The sequence below is a fragment of the Squalius cephalus genome (assembly GCF_949319135.1).
Source record: "Squalius cephalus genome assembly, chromosome: 1".
In the NCBI taxonomy this organism is placed as follows: Eukaryota; Metazoa; Chordata; class Actinopteri; order Cypriniformes; family Leuciscidae; genus Squalius; species Squalius cephalus.
Window position 1 is genome coordinate 53,672,339 of NC_137122.1, and position 15,539 is coordinate 53,687,877.

At 39.7% G+C, this 15,539-nt stretch overlaps 1 protein-coding gene across 3 annotated transcripts in view; it reads right to left on the reverse strand.

Moving 5' to 3' along the window:
- The window catches only part of helz (helicase with zinc finger), a 66,131-nt gene that overhangs the window by 8,495 nt on the left and 42,097 nt on the right, over nt 1-15,539 (reverse strand). For all 3 annotated transcript variants that reach the window (XM_079873894.1, XM_079873893.1, XM_079873895.1), the window contains exons 22-23: nt 4,811-5,015; nt 2,231-2,282 (exon numbers count right to left, since the gene is read on the reverse strand). In XM_079873894.1, coding sequence (XP_079730020.1) covers nt 2,231-2,282; nt 4,811-5,015 — 257 coding nt within the window. The remainder of the gene's footprint in view (nt 1-2,230; nt 2,283-4,810; nt 5,016-15,539) is intronic.

Sequence of the window (15,539 nt, forward strand, 5' to 3'; positions counted from 1 at the left end):
TAACAAGCAAGAAAGGTGAAAAAAAAAAATATATAATAACAATTGTAACAAGAGAAAATGGTGATTTTGGTTATGGTTGTTTATCTGTTGTCAAAACCAAATTTCTTGGCAAAAAGTACTTGCAAATGTGTGCCAACACTGATCAATAGTTCTAGCAAAATACGTCTCCAAGTCTCATTAGTTCAGTAATTTAATTAAAATCTCTATTCTCCATCTGGCGTTCACAACAATCTTTTAGCACTCATTTTTGATAGGAGATGAATGTACAGCATTTCCATAAAACATTTATTTTGTGCATTTCCAGAATGGTATGTTTGTAAATGAAGTTCAAATGAATCATATCCCAAGGTACCATTTATCACTGAATCTCATGAAATGAATCAAGAACATGTCCGGGTCAAATTTCACCCCAAAATAAGAAACCAGAGCGAGTGAGGAAAAGAAAGAAAGAAAATGAATCCAGTTTTTAAGACATTTTTTTAAAAGGCTCCAGGATCACTGTGACCCTACATAGGACAAGTGGTTTGAAGAATGGATGGATGGATGTTCTTGACATGTTTCGTGAGATTCACCCAACAATGATTTGAGGTCTGATCTAAAATCTCTAGTGTGAAACTTTACGCCCTGATACACCCTAATCTGTACCAATTTCAGGGTCATCCCTGCTTCAGATTGAACCAGTGTGTTAAAAGCCCAACTCCTCCAGAATCATTACGCTACAACCACCGCCAAAATGTCCTCATGAGCGAGCTGGCTCAAGTCATTTGCCCAGACACACACGGCAATCCAAGGGAGTAATTCAGAGAGAATTGGCGCTGCTGCCACACATTATCGGTGGGATCATGTTTTGATTGGGCAAGAAGCGAGGCTGGAAGGAAGCTGGATCCACTTCACTGATCTCGTCTCTCTCCGACTCCTCTATTCTCTCACTCTCTCTCTCTCTGTCTCTTCTCTTTCTGCCTCAACAATCACTCAAGCGGCACTCTACAAACTAATAACTTCGATTCGTACTGACAGCACTGTCACATCACACCAATAATATCCTCAAATCAGAGGTCAAAAACCGTGAAAATATCTCCTTCACGAGGGGCCGAAAGCTGCTGACCTCTCCATCACATTCTCCAGGTAACTACTCAATGTGAATGTTAAACGAGTAAACTAAAGTGGCTTTTACGGTCTCAGATTAATCTTGAGTGGCTACCAATACACGTTTTTAACACTATAGTGTGTTAAAAGGCTTTGTAAAAGTAATCCATACGAATTGAGTGGTTTAATCCAAGTCTTCTTATATAGTGCTTAACTCTTGCATTGTCAATACAATATCTTGACCAAAAAATGATGCACCTCTTGATGGAAATAACATCACAACATTTATTTCCATCAAGAGGTGCATCAATTTTTGGTCAAGATCCTGTATTGACAATGCAAGAGTCCAGCACTCTGTAAAGTCTCCTCCAGCACAACCCAAAGACTTTCAATGAATTTAAGGTCTGGACTCAGAGGTGAAAATGATTCTTCATGCTCCCTCCCCAACCATTCTTTCACAGTTTGAGCCTGATGAATCTTGACATTGTCATCCTGGAATATGGACATGATGTGTCTTCCTGCATAGTTGTTTAAGAAATGAAAAGCTACACACTCCATCAGTTAGGGTAAGAAGAACTGTTGCCAAACATAAAACATGCTAAAAACATGATAATCACTGCAATAATGATCCAATCATAGACTTAAGCATTTGCCAATTTAAATCCAAATAGCATCTTTTTTTTTTTTTGGCCAGGCAGTGTATACACAAACACATTTTTTCTTTTTTACTAATTACTTGTAAATAATCTTCTAATACTCACTACAACTATTATTTTAACTATTTTACTATAATTGTAACTGTTGTATTGAATAGTTGAATAATGTAATGAGTAGAATTTATCATCTAACAACACATGTAGTATCTTGGTAGATTTTATGTAATAATGTAGAACAATGCTTGCTTTGTCCCTTTGGCAATGGTTTATTTGTTACTAATAATAAAAATGTTTGCAAAAAAATATATATAACTGCACACAAATTGACGTGTATTGACATGATTACGGTATTGCGGCAACCGTACGCTGTAGCACTTCAGAGCTAGGGAACATGTAATGGGAACACGTTCATCCAATTAAGCGGTGCCTTGAAAACGTGTGAAAATGTCCAAACCTTCAATAACAAGAGGTCAAAGAGAGAGACTTACCGAAGCCTTCAGGGGGGAAGGGTTCAGTGTGATTGGCCAGCTGTCCTTTCGCCTGTGGAGAAGAGGAAGAGGAGGGTTTGAGTGATTCAGTGAAGGAGAAAGTGAGGGGGAAGGGGTCTTACAATAGTCACAGGGTCAGGGGGTCGTGCTTCCCCTTTCTGTGCCGACTGTCAGCCTGCACACGAGCATCGCCGTGAGGCAGCACTGATTTGTCAAAACGCTTACAATGGTTTACTTCCACATGGTCAGGCAAATCTCGTCTGAGATGTTCTTGATACAAGAGTCAGAGGAGTTGGTTCCACGTGGGTGGAGTTTCAGTAAAATGAGGGCAGAGGGCGGTTTGAGGGGGCGGATGATTTCCAAGAAAAACAGCACTAACTGGAAAGATAATCAGCGAATCGAGTGGAACAAACTCTTGTTCTTGGTGCCTGAATAACAGCACCGCGATGTACAAGAAAAAACCCTTGCTTGTAATTTTTTTTTTTTGTAATGCCAACGACTTCCGAATCAGAGTCCATTGGTGCGATTCGTTAAGAAAGCATGCCTTTTCAAAGCAGATCAATGTCGTTGAGTGCACACAGAATGGCATACTGACAGCATCAATGGGCGATTCAGACGTTCTGCTGGCCCGAGTCCTGCAGCTCCGAGAACTGACGCTCTAGGGTCAGCACGTTTGCAGGAACCGCCGATCACGCTAGTTATTTCAATAGCATGTGATTAGCTACTTTCTGTACAAAGCCTGTGAAATAACTGCACAGAAATGGGGATGCACCTGTCAAGAGATGGATGAAATCAATGGCGATGTCTATATATAAACCACACTCCAATCAAGGTACATCAGAGACGACCATAACATGGTAGTTTCTTCCCACGTCTGTATGGAAAAGCTATTCTGAACTGAGATTTATATTGTTTCTCTTACCGACCTTTTCCGTTCAAGCTTTTTAGTTAAGGATGCTATAGCTTTCAAAACAGGGAGTCACCATGGCAAAGCGGTGCTGATCATTGAAACAAATAGCCTTTGTTGTTGTGCTCTGTAAACAAATTCAACGCTCTGGCTATTTAAGAACTCCATGATCATTTGTGCTTTCTGTAAATATGACCACTTGGTCTTGACCCCTATGACTTGGTGACATCTTTGTTACAGTGATAACGATACAGGCTGGGAAACTGGGAAATTAGTATTCAAAAAGTCAAGATTATATATATATTTTGTTTCAAAGTAATAGCAGTTATGGTGGTTGAACACCACATTTGCCATTGATCAGACAATTCTGGGGGTCAGAAATTTGTTGGCCAGGGCGAACCCTTCAGCTCACTGTTTCTCTTCTTTAACACAAAAATTAACACACCACTTTTAGATTTCATCAAAAAATAAATTTTGGGTCAAGATCTTGGGTATTGTCAATGCAAGAGTCAAGCACTCTGTAAAGTCTCCTCCAGCACAACCCAAAGACTTTCAATGAATTTAAGGTCTGGACTCAAAGGTGCCGATTCATGTGTATAAATGATTCTTCATGCTCCCTCCCAACTATTCTTTCACAGTTTGAGCCTGATTAATCTTGACATCCTGGAATATGGCCTTCCTACACGGTTGTTTAAGAAATGAAAAGCTACACACTCCATCAAATTCGTGTTAGAAGAACTGTTGCCAAACATAAAACATGCCAGAAACATGATAATCACTGCAATAATGATCCAATCATAGACACCTTAAGCATTTGCCTATTTAAATCCAAGCAATTACTTTTTTGGGCCATGCAGTGTATATATAATACTTTCAGTTCTTCCAAGAAGATGAATGGGAATGCTAACAGAATAGGTCTCACTATACACGTAAAATGTCATGAAAATAATATAAACACAAAATATATTAATTGTCTTGAAAACAGGCTTCCTGTTCTTTATCTTTTCTTTTAATTTTGGGGTGAAATATGACCGGTTGGACAGGTTTCGTGAGATTCACCAACAGGACACCTGCACTTTGAAGCAGTAAGTGGAGCAGCCAATACTCGTCTTTAACCAGTCAGAATGACGGAGCAAATGAGATGAAGGGGGTGAGGAGAAACAGATACAAATTTGAGCTACAGAGGAAAAAAAGAGAAAGGGGGAAGAGGAAGTCTCCTCAATCATCTATTCTGGCATGTTTACCTTCCTTCCCTTGGAGCTGGGGATTGATTGGCATATATTATTCGTTTCGAGGGTGCGAGAGCTCACTTGCATTTAGACGGATGCTCTCTGCCGCTCGCCGAACCAAAGCCTTTCATTAATGTCAGCGGGGGGAGAGTGTGCATGTCTCCACAACCCAGCACGTCATATCAAACCCTCCGCAGTGGACGGCACTGACCGTATCAGAGCAGACTGTGACTGTCACGTCCTTTTCCGTGCATGAGAGATAAACAGAGTAATAAAATTGGCCCATTTGCCAGGAATTGCTTGTATTGTGAGGAGGTCTGAAATAGCTTTTAAAAGCCCAATTGTGACATCCATTGTGTGAAATTGAAGAGGAACGCACTAAAATCAAAGGCAAAACAGCTACTGTTACAAAATCTTCTCATGAGAGTCTGGATTGTCCTGTACCTTGGGTGGGGAGTGCTGGTGCTTGCCGGGACCCTGGGGATGTTGCGGGCGCAGGGCACGAGGGATGAACTCTGGGGCCAGCGGGTTGAGCACATAGGTCTTTTTCAGCTCCAGGGCCTCCAGCTGGATCTTAATTTGTTCAAAGGTGATGCCGTGGAGACTGTGGTTTTCATGACAGATGGAGATGAAGGTCTCCCAGAACTTTCTGTGAAGGACCAAACAGATGCAGAGATTTTGAGTCAAGTCAGCACTGCACATGCACCAACAACACAAAAGCAAAACTGAGATGGTTTAAGATACAGCAGAAGTTCCCAAACTTGCTGCTAGGAACCACCTCAAGAACATATTTTTTAAGGTTAAATATGAATAAAATTATACTAGAAGTACTCATATTGAAGTACAAATGCATTGATATGGAACTTATAGTTCATGTTGATTCAGTAACTGTTTGGCAGATTTGACAAGTCCATTCAGTGAAGGATTTATTAAACTGATTCATACTAGTAAGTGAGTTTGAGAGTATTTTTCAATGATTTATTAAAAGAACCATTCCGAGAAAATAAAATAAAAAATATCATCGCACTGCCAGGGTTGTGCAGCATTCAGAATTGAATTGAGAATGTCTTTTAAACTCCAAAAAGCTGCATTTGAATTGAGTTAGCTAACAGAATGCAGAATTGTAATTCAAAGTTGTAATTCAACGGAAGTAAAATGACAATTAATTGAAACTTGAAGAAATTAATTTAATCAATTTTTTTTAAGAAAAGACAAACCTTGAATGTTGGCTTGACCAATCCCAAACATGTAGGTGCAAAGTTACTTATGCACTTTGCATACACATAGTAGAGTGTCTAAAGTGGACCATCAAAAAAGTAAATAAAAACTAACAAAAGAGATAAAGTGTCATACAATGGGATGAAATGTCACCTACAGAATTTTATACAAGGTTTATATATTTCATTTTATAAAGTAAATTATCTTTTGTTGACCAGGGTGGAAGGACATTTCATTTCCCAGTATACATTGCAAGTGTTAAACATATTTGAACTTCAATATTATTCCAATTCCAAATCAACTTCCTGTGAACTGTTTAGCCTATCTACAGAGAATTTCAAAGCAAAAAAAAAAAAAAAATTTTCAGTTCATTTAAAATGATAATTTCCCCATTGACTTTCATTACTAGACCAGGCACCACCAGTTCTAAACACGTGATTCTCTGAATAATTGCAAAGTTTAACAATCATAGAGCAAAAGTTTATCATTTGCACATGTTTTAGGTCCTGTCAGTTTAAACATCCAAAGTGATTTTAAACCTTTCAAGCACAAGACGTTGCGAAAGAAGTCAATTCAGATCTTGTGCACACACACACACACACACACACACAGAGAGAGAGAGCAGCACAGACAGCAACGCAAACACTGAATTCCATTCTCTTCCGCAACTACAATATTTGTGCTTGAAGGGACACATACACTCAAAATCATGTCAAAATGCCTGTCTAGGTGAGTAAACAGTTGCTTATGGCTTATTATGTGAGCTTAACAATTGAGAAAGAAAACTGATGTGTATCATTATATTGGATCTGTGCATTCGGTCTAAAAGTGACAACAGTCTAATATTCCTTCTGCTGTTTGTCATTAATGTTAATAAAACAAAATACAAAGAGAAAATCTTTAACAAAGATTAATTATATTTCATTTATATACAGTGCAAAATGTGCAGTGTTATTTTACATTTGATTACATTTTTGTGTCAGAATACTGTTATATACTGTTAATACTTTCACAAAAAGCATAAAGCACTGTTTTTATTTCATTTGCATCTTTGTTTTATTGTATTTACCTATGCTAGTAATTGGTGTTTTTTTTTTTGTTTTTTTTGTTTTTTTTTGTGCAGATGCACTGCCCTACAAAATCTAGAATGATTCATTCTTTCTAAATAGAGCTATTAAAGTCACCAGGTGAAATTGTTTTCATAATCACGATATATATCACAGAAAAACAAAATATCGCAATGTCATTTTTTTCCCCAATATTGTGCACATCCATCTAAAAAGATGTGGTGAGTGTCATGACAATGGCAGATCTGCTCTGCATAACCATAACCTTTTCACATTATTCGTGACTATTTAGTGCAGCACAATCAAAATCTAAATGAAGCCCCATTCAAGCTCCAAAATAACAGTCTAAAAACAAGACAGTGAATCAGAAACACTCTTCATAAACATATAACACTTTCTAACACCAACACAGCTGCCCATAACTACATTAGTTCTGCTCAATGGTTGTCAGTGGAGAATGATTATATGAAGTGGGATGGAGAGCAAGAGGGGAAACATGGACATTTTCAGTGGGTTTTAATTACAGCATTACCCAAGAGTTAGAGATACTACAAGCTACTTGTCATTTAAAGTAGTTAAACTGCAGTTAAAGTAGTTATCTATACTACAAGCAAAAGTAGTTTGTTACATTTAAGCCATTTAAGAAGGTAATATCGGTGAAAATGTGTCTGACTGCAACTCGTACTGTATGTGAAGAAAAATTGTGTTGTGTTGAATTTAAGGCTGTCGAAGTTAACATGACATTAACATATTGTACCGTTAAAACAGGCTTTATTTGACCCTATGAAAATCACATGTAGTTCAAGCCAGGGTTGCCAGGTCCAAACCCAAACATTATTTGTAGCGCGCCTCTATCCAATAATTGCAAAGAGATTTGTGCTTATTACTTCTGACAAGAAACAAAGTCTCAGCTTTCAAATTCTGTCTATTTTATCAGAAAATTCAAACAATAAATGCCATTTTGACGCTCTAAAGGTGATGATACACAGGGCAAATTTTTGAGCAATCTTGCCGGTTGATTGTTTCTTGGGCACTTTCCCAATGAAAATGGGCAATACATTTCTATCTGGATAATTTAGATTGGTCGTGGGCCCTGTGTCTCATCTGGTTGCCCGTTGACGCCAACATTGCCCAGCAATATTGCTCAAAAAGTTGCCCTGTGTATCATCACCTTTAGACGTCTCATGTAATCGCTCGTTCAGCGTTTCAACCGCAGAAAGACGTCAATAAAACAATTTGCCACGTAACAGCTTGTCAGCTTATGTTACTTAACGTTGCATTTACCTCAGGAAAGTCAGTGTTCAGTTTGTTAGTTAGCTATAAAAAAACGCTAGAGAGGAGCTTATTTACTGTTAAAGGAACATGCCGACTTTTTGGGATTTTAGCTTATTCACCGTATCCCCCAGAGTTAGAGAAGTCCATACATACGTGCCGTAACTCTGTCTGACACACCCACTACTAGCCTAGCTTAGCACAAAGACTGGAGGTAAACGGCTCCAGCTAGCATACTGCTCCCAATAAGTGACAAAATAACGCCAACATTTTCCTATTTACATGTTGTGATTTGTATAGTCACAGCGTGTATGAATAACAAGGTCACATGAGACACCGCCATCTTCTAACCGTATACATACTGGGAACTATATTCTCAGAAGGCGAAGCTCTGCTACTTGGGCGGAGTGATTTACTCCAACTCTGAGCAAACTCTCTGCTCCTCACCACGGGGCTTCTCAGGCGCTGCGAGCAAATCACTCCGCCCAAGTAGCAGTGCTTCACCTTCTGAGAATATAGTTCCCAGTATTTATACGGTTAGGAGATGGCTGTGTTGGCGTGTTCCTTTAATGTATGTTTATATAAATTTGTCATGATGACAAGTGTTTATGAAAACTACCTTATGTGCAAATGAGATGTAGGCCTATACAAACATTTCAGTTTTTATTTGAGTGTAATTATTATTACAGCAAACAAATAGCAGTTGAATATAATACTTTGGGCTCTGTTGTTCATTTTAACATCTACTATTATTGTAAAGTACCAAATGAGAGGGTCCCCTATATAGTTTACAGCATAAGTTGGAAGAGATATTTTCCCCCTTAATAAAAATCAAACTATCGGTGGAGAAATTTAGTAAGTGCATCTCTACTAGTTACTCTCTAGTACAGATTTCGATCCAATCGGAGAGTCCCACAGGGGTAAAAAGATTAATTATTGATACAATATGTAAAACAAGGCACACAACTGGAACCCCTTGGAAAACAAAATGAGATATTCACATTCAGACCGGAGTTAGTGACTCGGTCAATAGAGTTTGTGCACCACTGCACATCATCTTATTGAGTTACAAATGAATCAAAATCACACAAGCAGGGTAACACACAATGTAAGAACCAAATCTGATCTCACGGGTGACTGGTGAAGCCACACTGACAACATGGAAGGCAGAAATATGAATGATTCTCTCTCTAATAGCCATATTTCACATCACTCCAGCTCGGACGGGGGAATTCACAATCCTGACTCCGGCGACATCAATCTCAAGCAATCTCAGACCTCCACTGTGACTCAGAGCTGGAGAAACTCGATGCGTCACCGTGTAATTTAGCGGCTGGTCTCTCCTGCCTCTGAAAGAGGCAAATGAGGGATCTTGTAACATTTTAAGCTGTAAGAATTTGGTCAGTTTAAGGTTGAAAAGATAAAGCACGGGTTGGTATGCTTGTGTCACGGTAAAGACAGAAAGCGGTGGACCGAGTTGAGTTTAAGGCCGTGGCAATTCTGGTATTTGTTTTTAAGAGGGAGCCGCGAGTAGGCAGAATGTATTGCCTGTGAATATGAGTCAACATTTCTGAAATGTGCCTCAAGCTTTCAAGTTTAAGAAAGACAAGGTGGCAAACTTTTAAAGCAATAAACTTTTACTCACCTTCAGGTCTTTTGATTTTTCTCCCTAGGCCTACCTAAACACCATTAGATTTAGCTGGAGCCAATTTAACAATGGTACATAATATACATATAAAACATAATTTAAGGACTTTGGAACTAGCACTGTCCTGGTTATCAGCCAATCCCAATATCACAAAATACTAGCATTATAACCAGCCTAGACGATATATCATGTTATTCCCAGCAAGCATCTTTGTCACATTTTGAACTCAATAGGGCCACTTGTTGAAGACCTCATCGACTGTATGAGATTCAATGTGTTGTGAGTGTAGATGAAGAGGATCAAGGCTCTGTTTTGTGCTTGACTTGGTAAAGAAATCAAAGTAGTAATTCACCAGGTCTGTAGATACCATGTTGATTAAAGGGATGGTTCAGAGTAATTTCAACCTAGGGTCCTTTGCACCATGAGCTCGAGCCAAACACCCCCACCCATTTTTCCCTTGGTCGAACATTATTAAAGTTAGAGCTTATTTAGAGAAATCAGCCGGATGGCTTAGTGGATCCAAGGTAATATCTCGTAAATTACCCCACTAATAATGCCCAGAATGGTACCAAACTTCTACAGTAGTACAAATAGGTTCTATACTATTTGCAGGCTTTTCCCAAATCACGGAAGTGACCTCGATGTCCGGGTTAGCGGTAGCACAATCCGTCAGGCAAGTGTTATTTAAATAAACTCCTGATGTACTTACAAACTTTCCAATGCCTCGTTTTATGAGCATATGACACACACACACACACGATTTTCCAATGTTTGCTTTCACTTTAGACACAACCAACTGCGTTTATGTAACCCTTGTGTGTATTTGATAGTATTAGCGCAATAAGACTTGAAAGATAACTTAGTACTCAGTAACCAGGCGCTGTTAGACAGGCTTTTAGTGCCTGTGGGCTTCGGGTGTACGCGCTCAGGAAAGCGCATGTTAGAACAGCAGCGCATCAGAATACAAATGAAATGTTTAACTGGCAAGGCTTTTAAGCACATGTAACCAATGTAACTAACTGCAGTGTCCCGTGAGTGTAACTTTACCTCTGCGTTAACATGGGATGTGAATGTACGTCGCGTTGTACAGTATTGTCGGGACGGAGGCGTCAGAACTGCAACTGAGAGAATGCACTGTAACACGATACTCTGATGTTTCTTCAAAAGCAGATCGTGGAGGGATTTTAATCGCCCACGAACAAAAATCGTGATATCAAACACCCCTAATTAGCAGGATAACAAACAAAAGCACCATAAACCTGATTACAGCCCTGCGTTGGTTGGTGCATTATTACTTCATCTTTAAGCACCCTAATTGATGACTAGTATTAATTTGGTATAAGGTTTAAGGGTTGATGAATTTGACCATTCTGACGTCAGTTTATTGCACAAACCTCTAAGCAAAAATCCAAACAGAGATGTATTAGTCAGAACATACGGGAAATCTGATGTGATCTCACCAGTGCTACACATTTTTACACCTTCCAATGTCACACACAACGGCACAGGCAACATCAGCACCAGACAGTTTGAAACTTCAGGTTGAGTTAGTGTTTGCAGTACATGTCAACTCTGCAAGCGATAGTTTGTGCCCCCTCCTCCACAGACAGCAGAACTCATTTCAGATAGTGTGATGAGGCCTTGAGGAAGCGGAACTGATTGAACTAATCAGGAGCTTGATGAGGAGTTGACAAGTCAAACTTACAGTGACAGACTGAATTAGATGCAAAACAGCTTGTAGACAGTGGATGTGTTATACAACAGCCAGCTAGAACTGCAGCAAACACATATTTATCTGACATCGGTGTATCAGGGAATCTCACAAAACCAAAATAATAAAATTAAGAGGAAACTATATATTTCAAAATAAAAAGAAGTATTTTTTATTAAAACTATAAAGATCTTCCAATTGTGACAAGCACATTTGAACACTAAATTCTCATTATCGCAATGCATTTCAGAGAAGAAATACTGGTAAAGTCATTATTTTTGTTAGTTTTTTTTGTGCACAAAAAGTATTCTTGTCACTTCATAACATTAAGGTTGAACCACTGTAGACATGGACTATTTTAACAATGTCTTTCCTAAATTTCTTGGCCTTGAAAGCCTATGGCTGGTTCAGAAAGCTCTCGCATTTAAGGAAAAATATCTTCATTTGTGTTCTGAAGATGAACGAAGGTCTTACGGGTTTGGAATGACATGAGGGTGGAGTAATTAATGACAGAAATTTTATTTTTGCGTGAACTATCCCTTTAACACTGGTGGTATTTCATAATGCTGATTTTAACTTACAAAAATGTAATCTGAAAAAATCTAATTTGATTGTTTTATTGATTCTGGGATAAAACATAAGCATGTTTTCATGAGATTAACCCATATACTGATCTATGAAAAGAAATATTTCCAGATGAAAAAAAAAAAAAAAGGATTCTTTGAAACTATCACAGCACTTTAGCTGGGTTAGTCATCACAGGTCATGTGACGAGGGTAACGCTTCGATTACTGAAGTCTGTTAAGCTGTGCTCTGAGCTTGTTGAATGGACAGCACCGAATCTTCACCACACACACAGATTTAATTGCCAGGCCCTTCAGCTTGACATTTACTGTGGCCGGTCTCTACCGATTGGTTGATGCGAGTCTGTCTCCATAGCGACAGTGGAGCTGCAACTAGGGAGGATAGAGAGGGTTGCCAGCGAAGTGACAGACAGCTCTCTGAGGGAGTGTCAACACACCCCTATAAACATACACAAACACACACACTGAACGCCCAACCCTGCCTGACAGCGATACACACTGTCATTTTCATGTCACAAGAGCCAAAACACAAGAGGTCAGGGGTCAAAGGTCACAGGCACAGGGGATTGTTAACTTCCCACGAGCTACATATCATTCACTGCTCTCTTGTATCTGTACCTTTGGTATTGGAGCTAGGTTTAAATGTAATAAATAATAATAAAAAAAGCATTTTTTGTTTGGACAATCTTGTATGGATCCCATATGGAAGAGATATTTTGCTATGGAAGAGATATCAGAAGACTGACCGTTTAATCAATGGCTAGAAAAAAACTAGCATTCTGCACAGCATATACTCTATCCTGCCTACTGTTTTATTACAGTGGCCCTATTATGCTTGTTCAGATATTATATTGATATATTAGATAACAGATATGTGACCCTGCGCCACCAACCCAGTCACATGGGTCAATTTTATGAAATTGGGATTTATACATCATCCGAAAGCTGAATAAATAAGCTTTCCATTGATGTATGGTTTGTTAGGATAGGACAATATTTGACTATTTGAAAATCTGGAATCTGTGGGTGTAAAAAAATCAAAATATTGAGAAAATCTCCTTTAAAGTTGATCATTTATGTTGGCGATTGTTCTGCATTTACTCACAAAAATACATGTTTTATATATTTACGGTAGGAAATTTACAAAATATCTTCATGGAACATGATCTTTACTTAATAACCTAATGATATTTGGCATAAAAGAAAAATTGATAATTTTGATCCATACAATGTGTATACCCGTGCGACATGTGACTGGTTTTGTGATCCAGGGTCACACATTATATGTTTGTGAATGTAAAAGGTCTGCAAGGTTTCAAAAATCAAAGCGCATGATAAATGGGAGCTATTAGCCCCTTTCACACATGCAGTCTTCACTGGTATATTACCAGTAAGAGATCATGTGTGAACAGGACCTTTTCAAAAATACCGGTAAATTGGTTCCGGCAATTTCCCAGTAAGGGAAGTTGTAACATTAGCAGTAAATTACCAGTAATGTGCTCTGTGTGAACAGAATGAAGATTACCTGTCTGATCACGTACGAGGTCAGCACGCGCTGACGTAAGAAGTCTGCTTTGGGCCAATCATAAAGTTACTCTGAGATGACATGATTACTCTGTGCTGTTTACAGAAAGCTTTTAATAGTTTTTCTATGTAAATATGCACAAGATGACCACGTTTCGCAGCTTTTCAACGTGTCGCACTCGAGACCCGGCCTTCTCTTGCATTCATCGGCACTGCGGCTCTACATTTGGATACCATTATGTGTGTCTTGTGTTTTTAAGGGCAAAAACACGTTCTGTTTGATCATCCATTATGCCTTTCACTCAGACGTCCAAAAATGTTGTCAAATTGACCAGTTAGTGAAACTTAAGCGCTTCTCATGCGGACGGATGAAGACAACGGACTGGCTTTTAAAGATCATTTCCGATGACAGTCATCACAGAATTTACTCGTATTTCACTGCTGATGTGTGAATGGTCTCTTACCGGTAAAAAGTTAGAATGCCGGTGCTTGTGTGAACAGCATATTTGTGTATTTAACAGAAAAGAAAATCTGGCAATTTTATGCTAATTTAACGGGATTGCTGTGTGAAAGGGGCTATTGTCTCAGAAAAGAAAGAACGGATTCTGCCTGAAACGAGTCATAAGCAGTATTACTTCCTGCACAAACTGGGTCATCTGACCAATCAGAGCAGAAGAGACCAATCACAACAGACTGGGTCATCTGACCAATCAGAGCAGAGTAGACCAATCACAACAAACTGGGCCATCTGACCAATCAGAGCAGAAGAGACCAATCACAACAGACTGGGTCATCTGACCAATCAGAGCAGAGTAGACCAATCACAACAGACTGGGTCATCTGACCAATCAGAGCAGAGTAGACCAATCACAACAAACTGGGCCATCTGACCAATCAGAGCAGAAGAGACCAATCACAACAGACTGGGTCATCTGACCAAAAGGGAGCAGGGTAGATCAATCACAACAGACTGGGTCATCTGACCAATCAGAGCAGAGTAGACCAATCACAACAAACTGGGCCATCTGACCAATCAGAGCAGAGTAGACCAATCACAACAGACTGGGTCATCTGACCAATCAGAGCAGAGTAGACCAATCACAACAAACTGGGTCATCTGACCAATCAGAGCAGAAGAGACCAATCACAACAGACTGGGTCATCTGACCAAAAGGGAGCAGGGTAGATCAATCACAACAGACTGGGCCATCTGACCAATCAGACCAGAGTAGACCAATCAGAACAGACTGAGCCATCTGACCAATCATAACAGAGTAGACCAATCACAGCAGACTGGGTCATCTGACCAATCATAACAGAGTAGACCAATCACAACAGACTGGGTCATCTGACCAATCAGAGCAGAGTAGACCAATCACAGCAGACTGGGTCATCTGACCAATCAGAGCAGAGTAGACCAATCACAACAGACTGGGTCATCTGACCAATCAGAGCAGAGTAGACCAATCACAACAAACTGGGTCATCTGACCAATCAGAGCAGAAGAGACCAATCACAACAGACTGGGTCATCTGACCAATCAGAGCAGAAGAGACCAATCACAACAGACTGGGTCATCTGACCAATCAGAGCAGAGTAGACCAATCACAGCAGACTGGGTCATCTGACCAATCAGAGCAGAGTAGACCAATCACAACAGACTGGGCCATCTGACCAATCAGAGCAGAGTAGACCAATCACAACAAACTGGGTCATCTGACCAATCAGAGCAGAAGAGACCAATCACAACAGACTGGGTCATCTGACCAATCAGAGCAGAAGAGACCAATCACAACAGACTGGGTCATCTGACCAAAAGGGAGCAGGGTAGATCAATCACAACAGACTGGGCCATCTGACCAATCAGACCAGAGTAGACCAATCAGAACAGACTGAGCCATCTGACCAATCATAACAGTAGACCAATCACAGCAGACTGGGTCATCTGACCAATCATAACAGAGTAGACCAATCACAACAGACTGGGTCATCTGACCAATCAGAGCAGAGTAGACCAATCACAGCAGACTGGGTCATCTGACCAATCAGAGCAGAGTAGACTAATCACAAAAGACTGGGTCATCTGACCAATCATAACAGAGTAGACCAATCACAACAGACTGGGTCATCTGACCAATCAGAGCAGAGT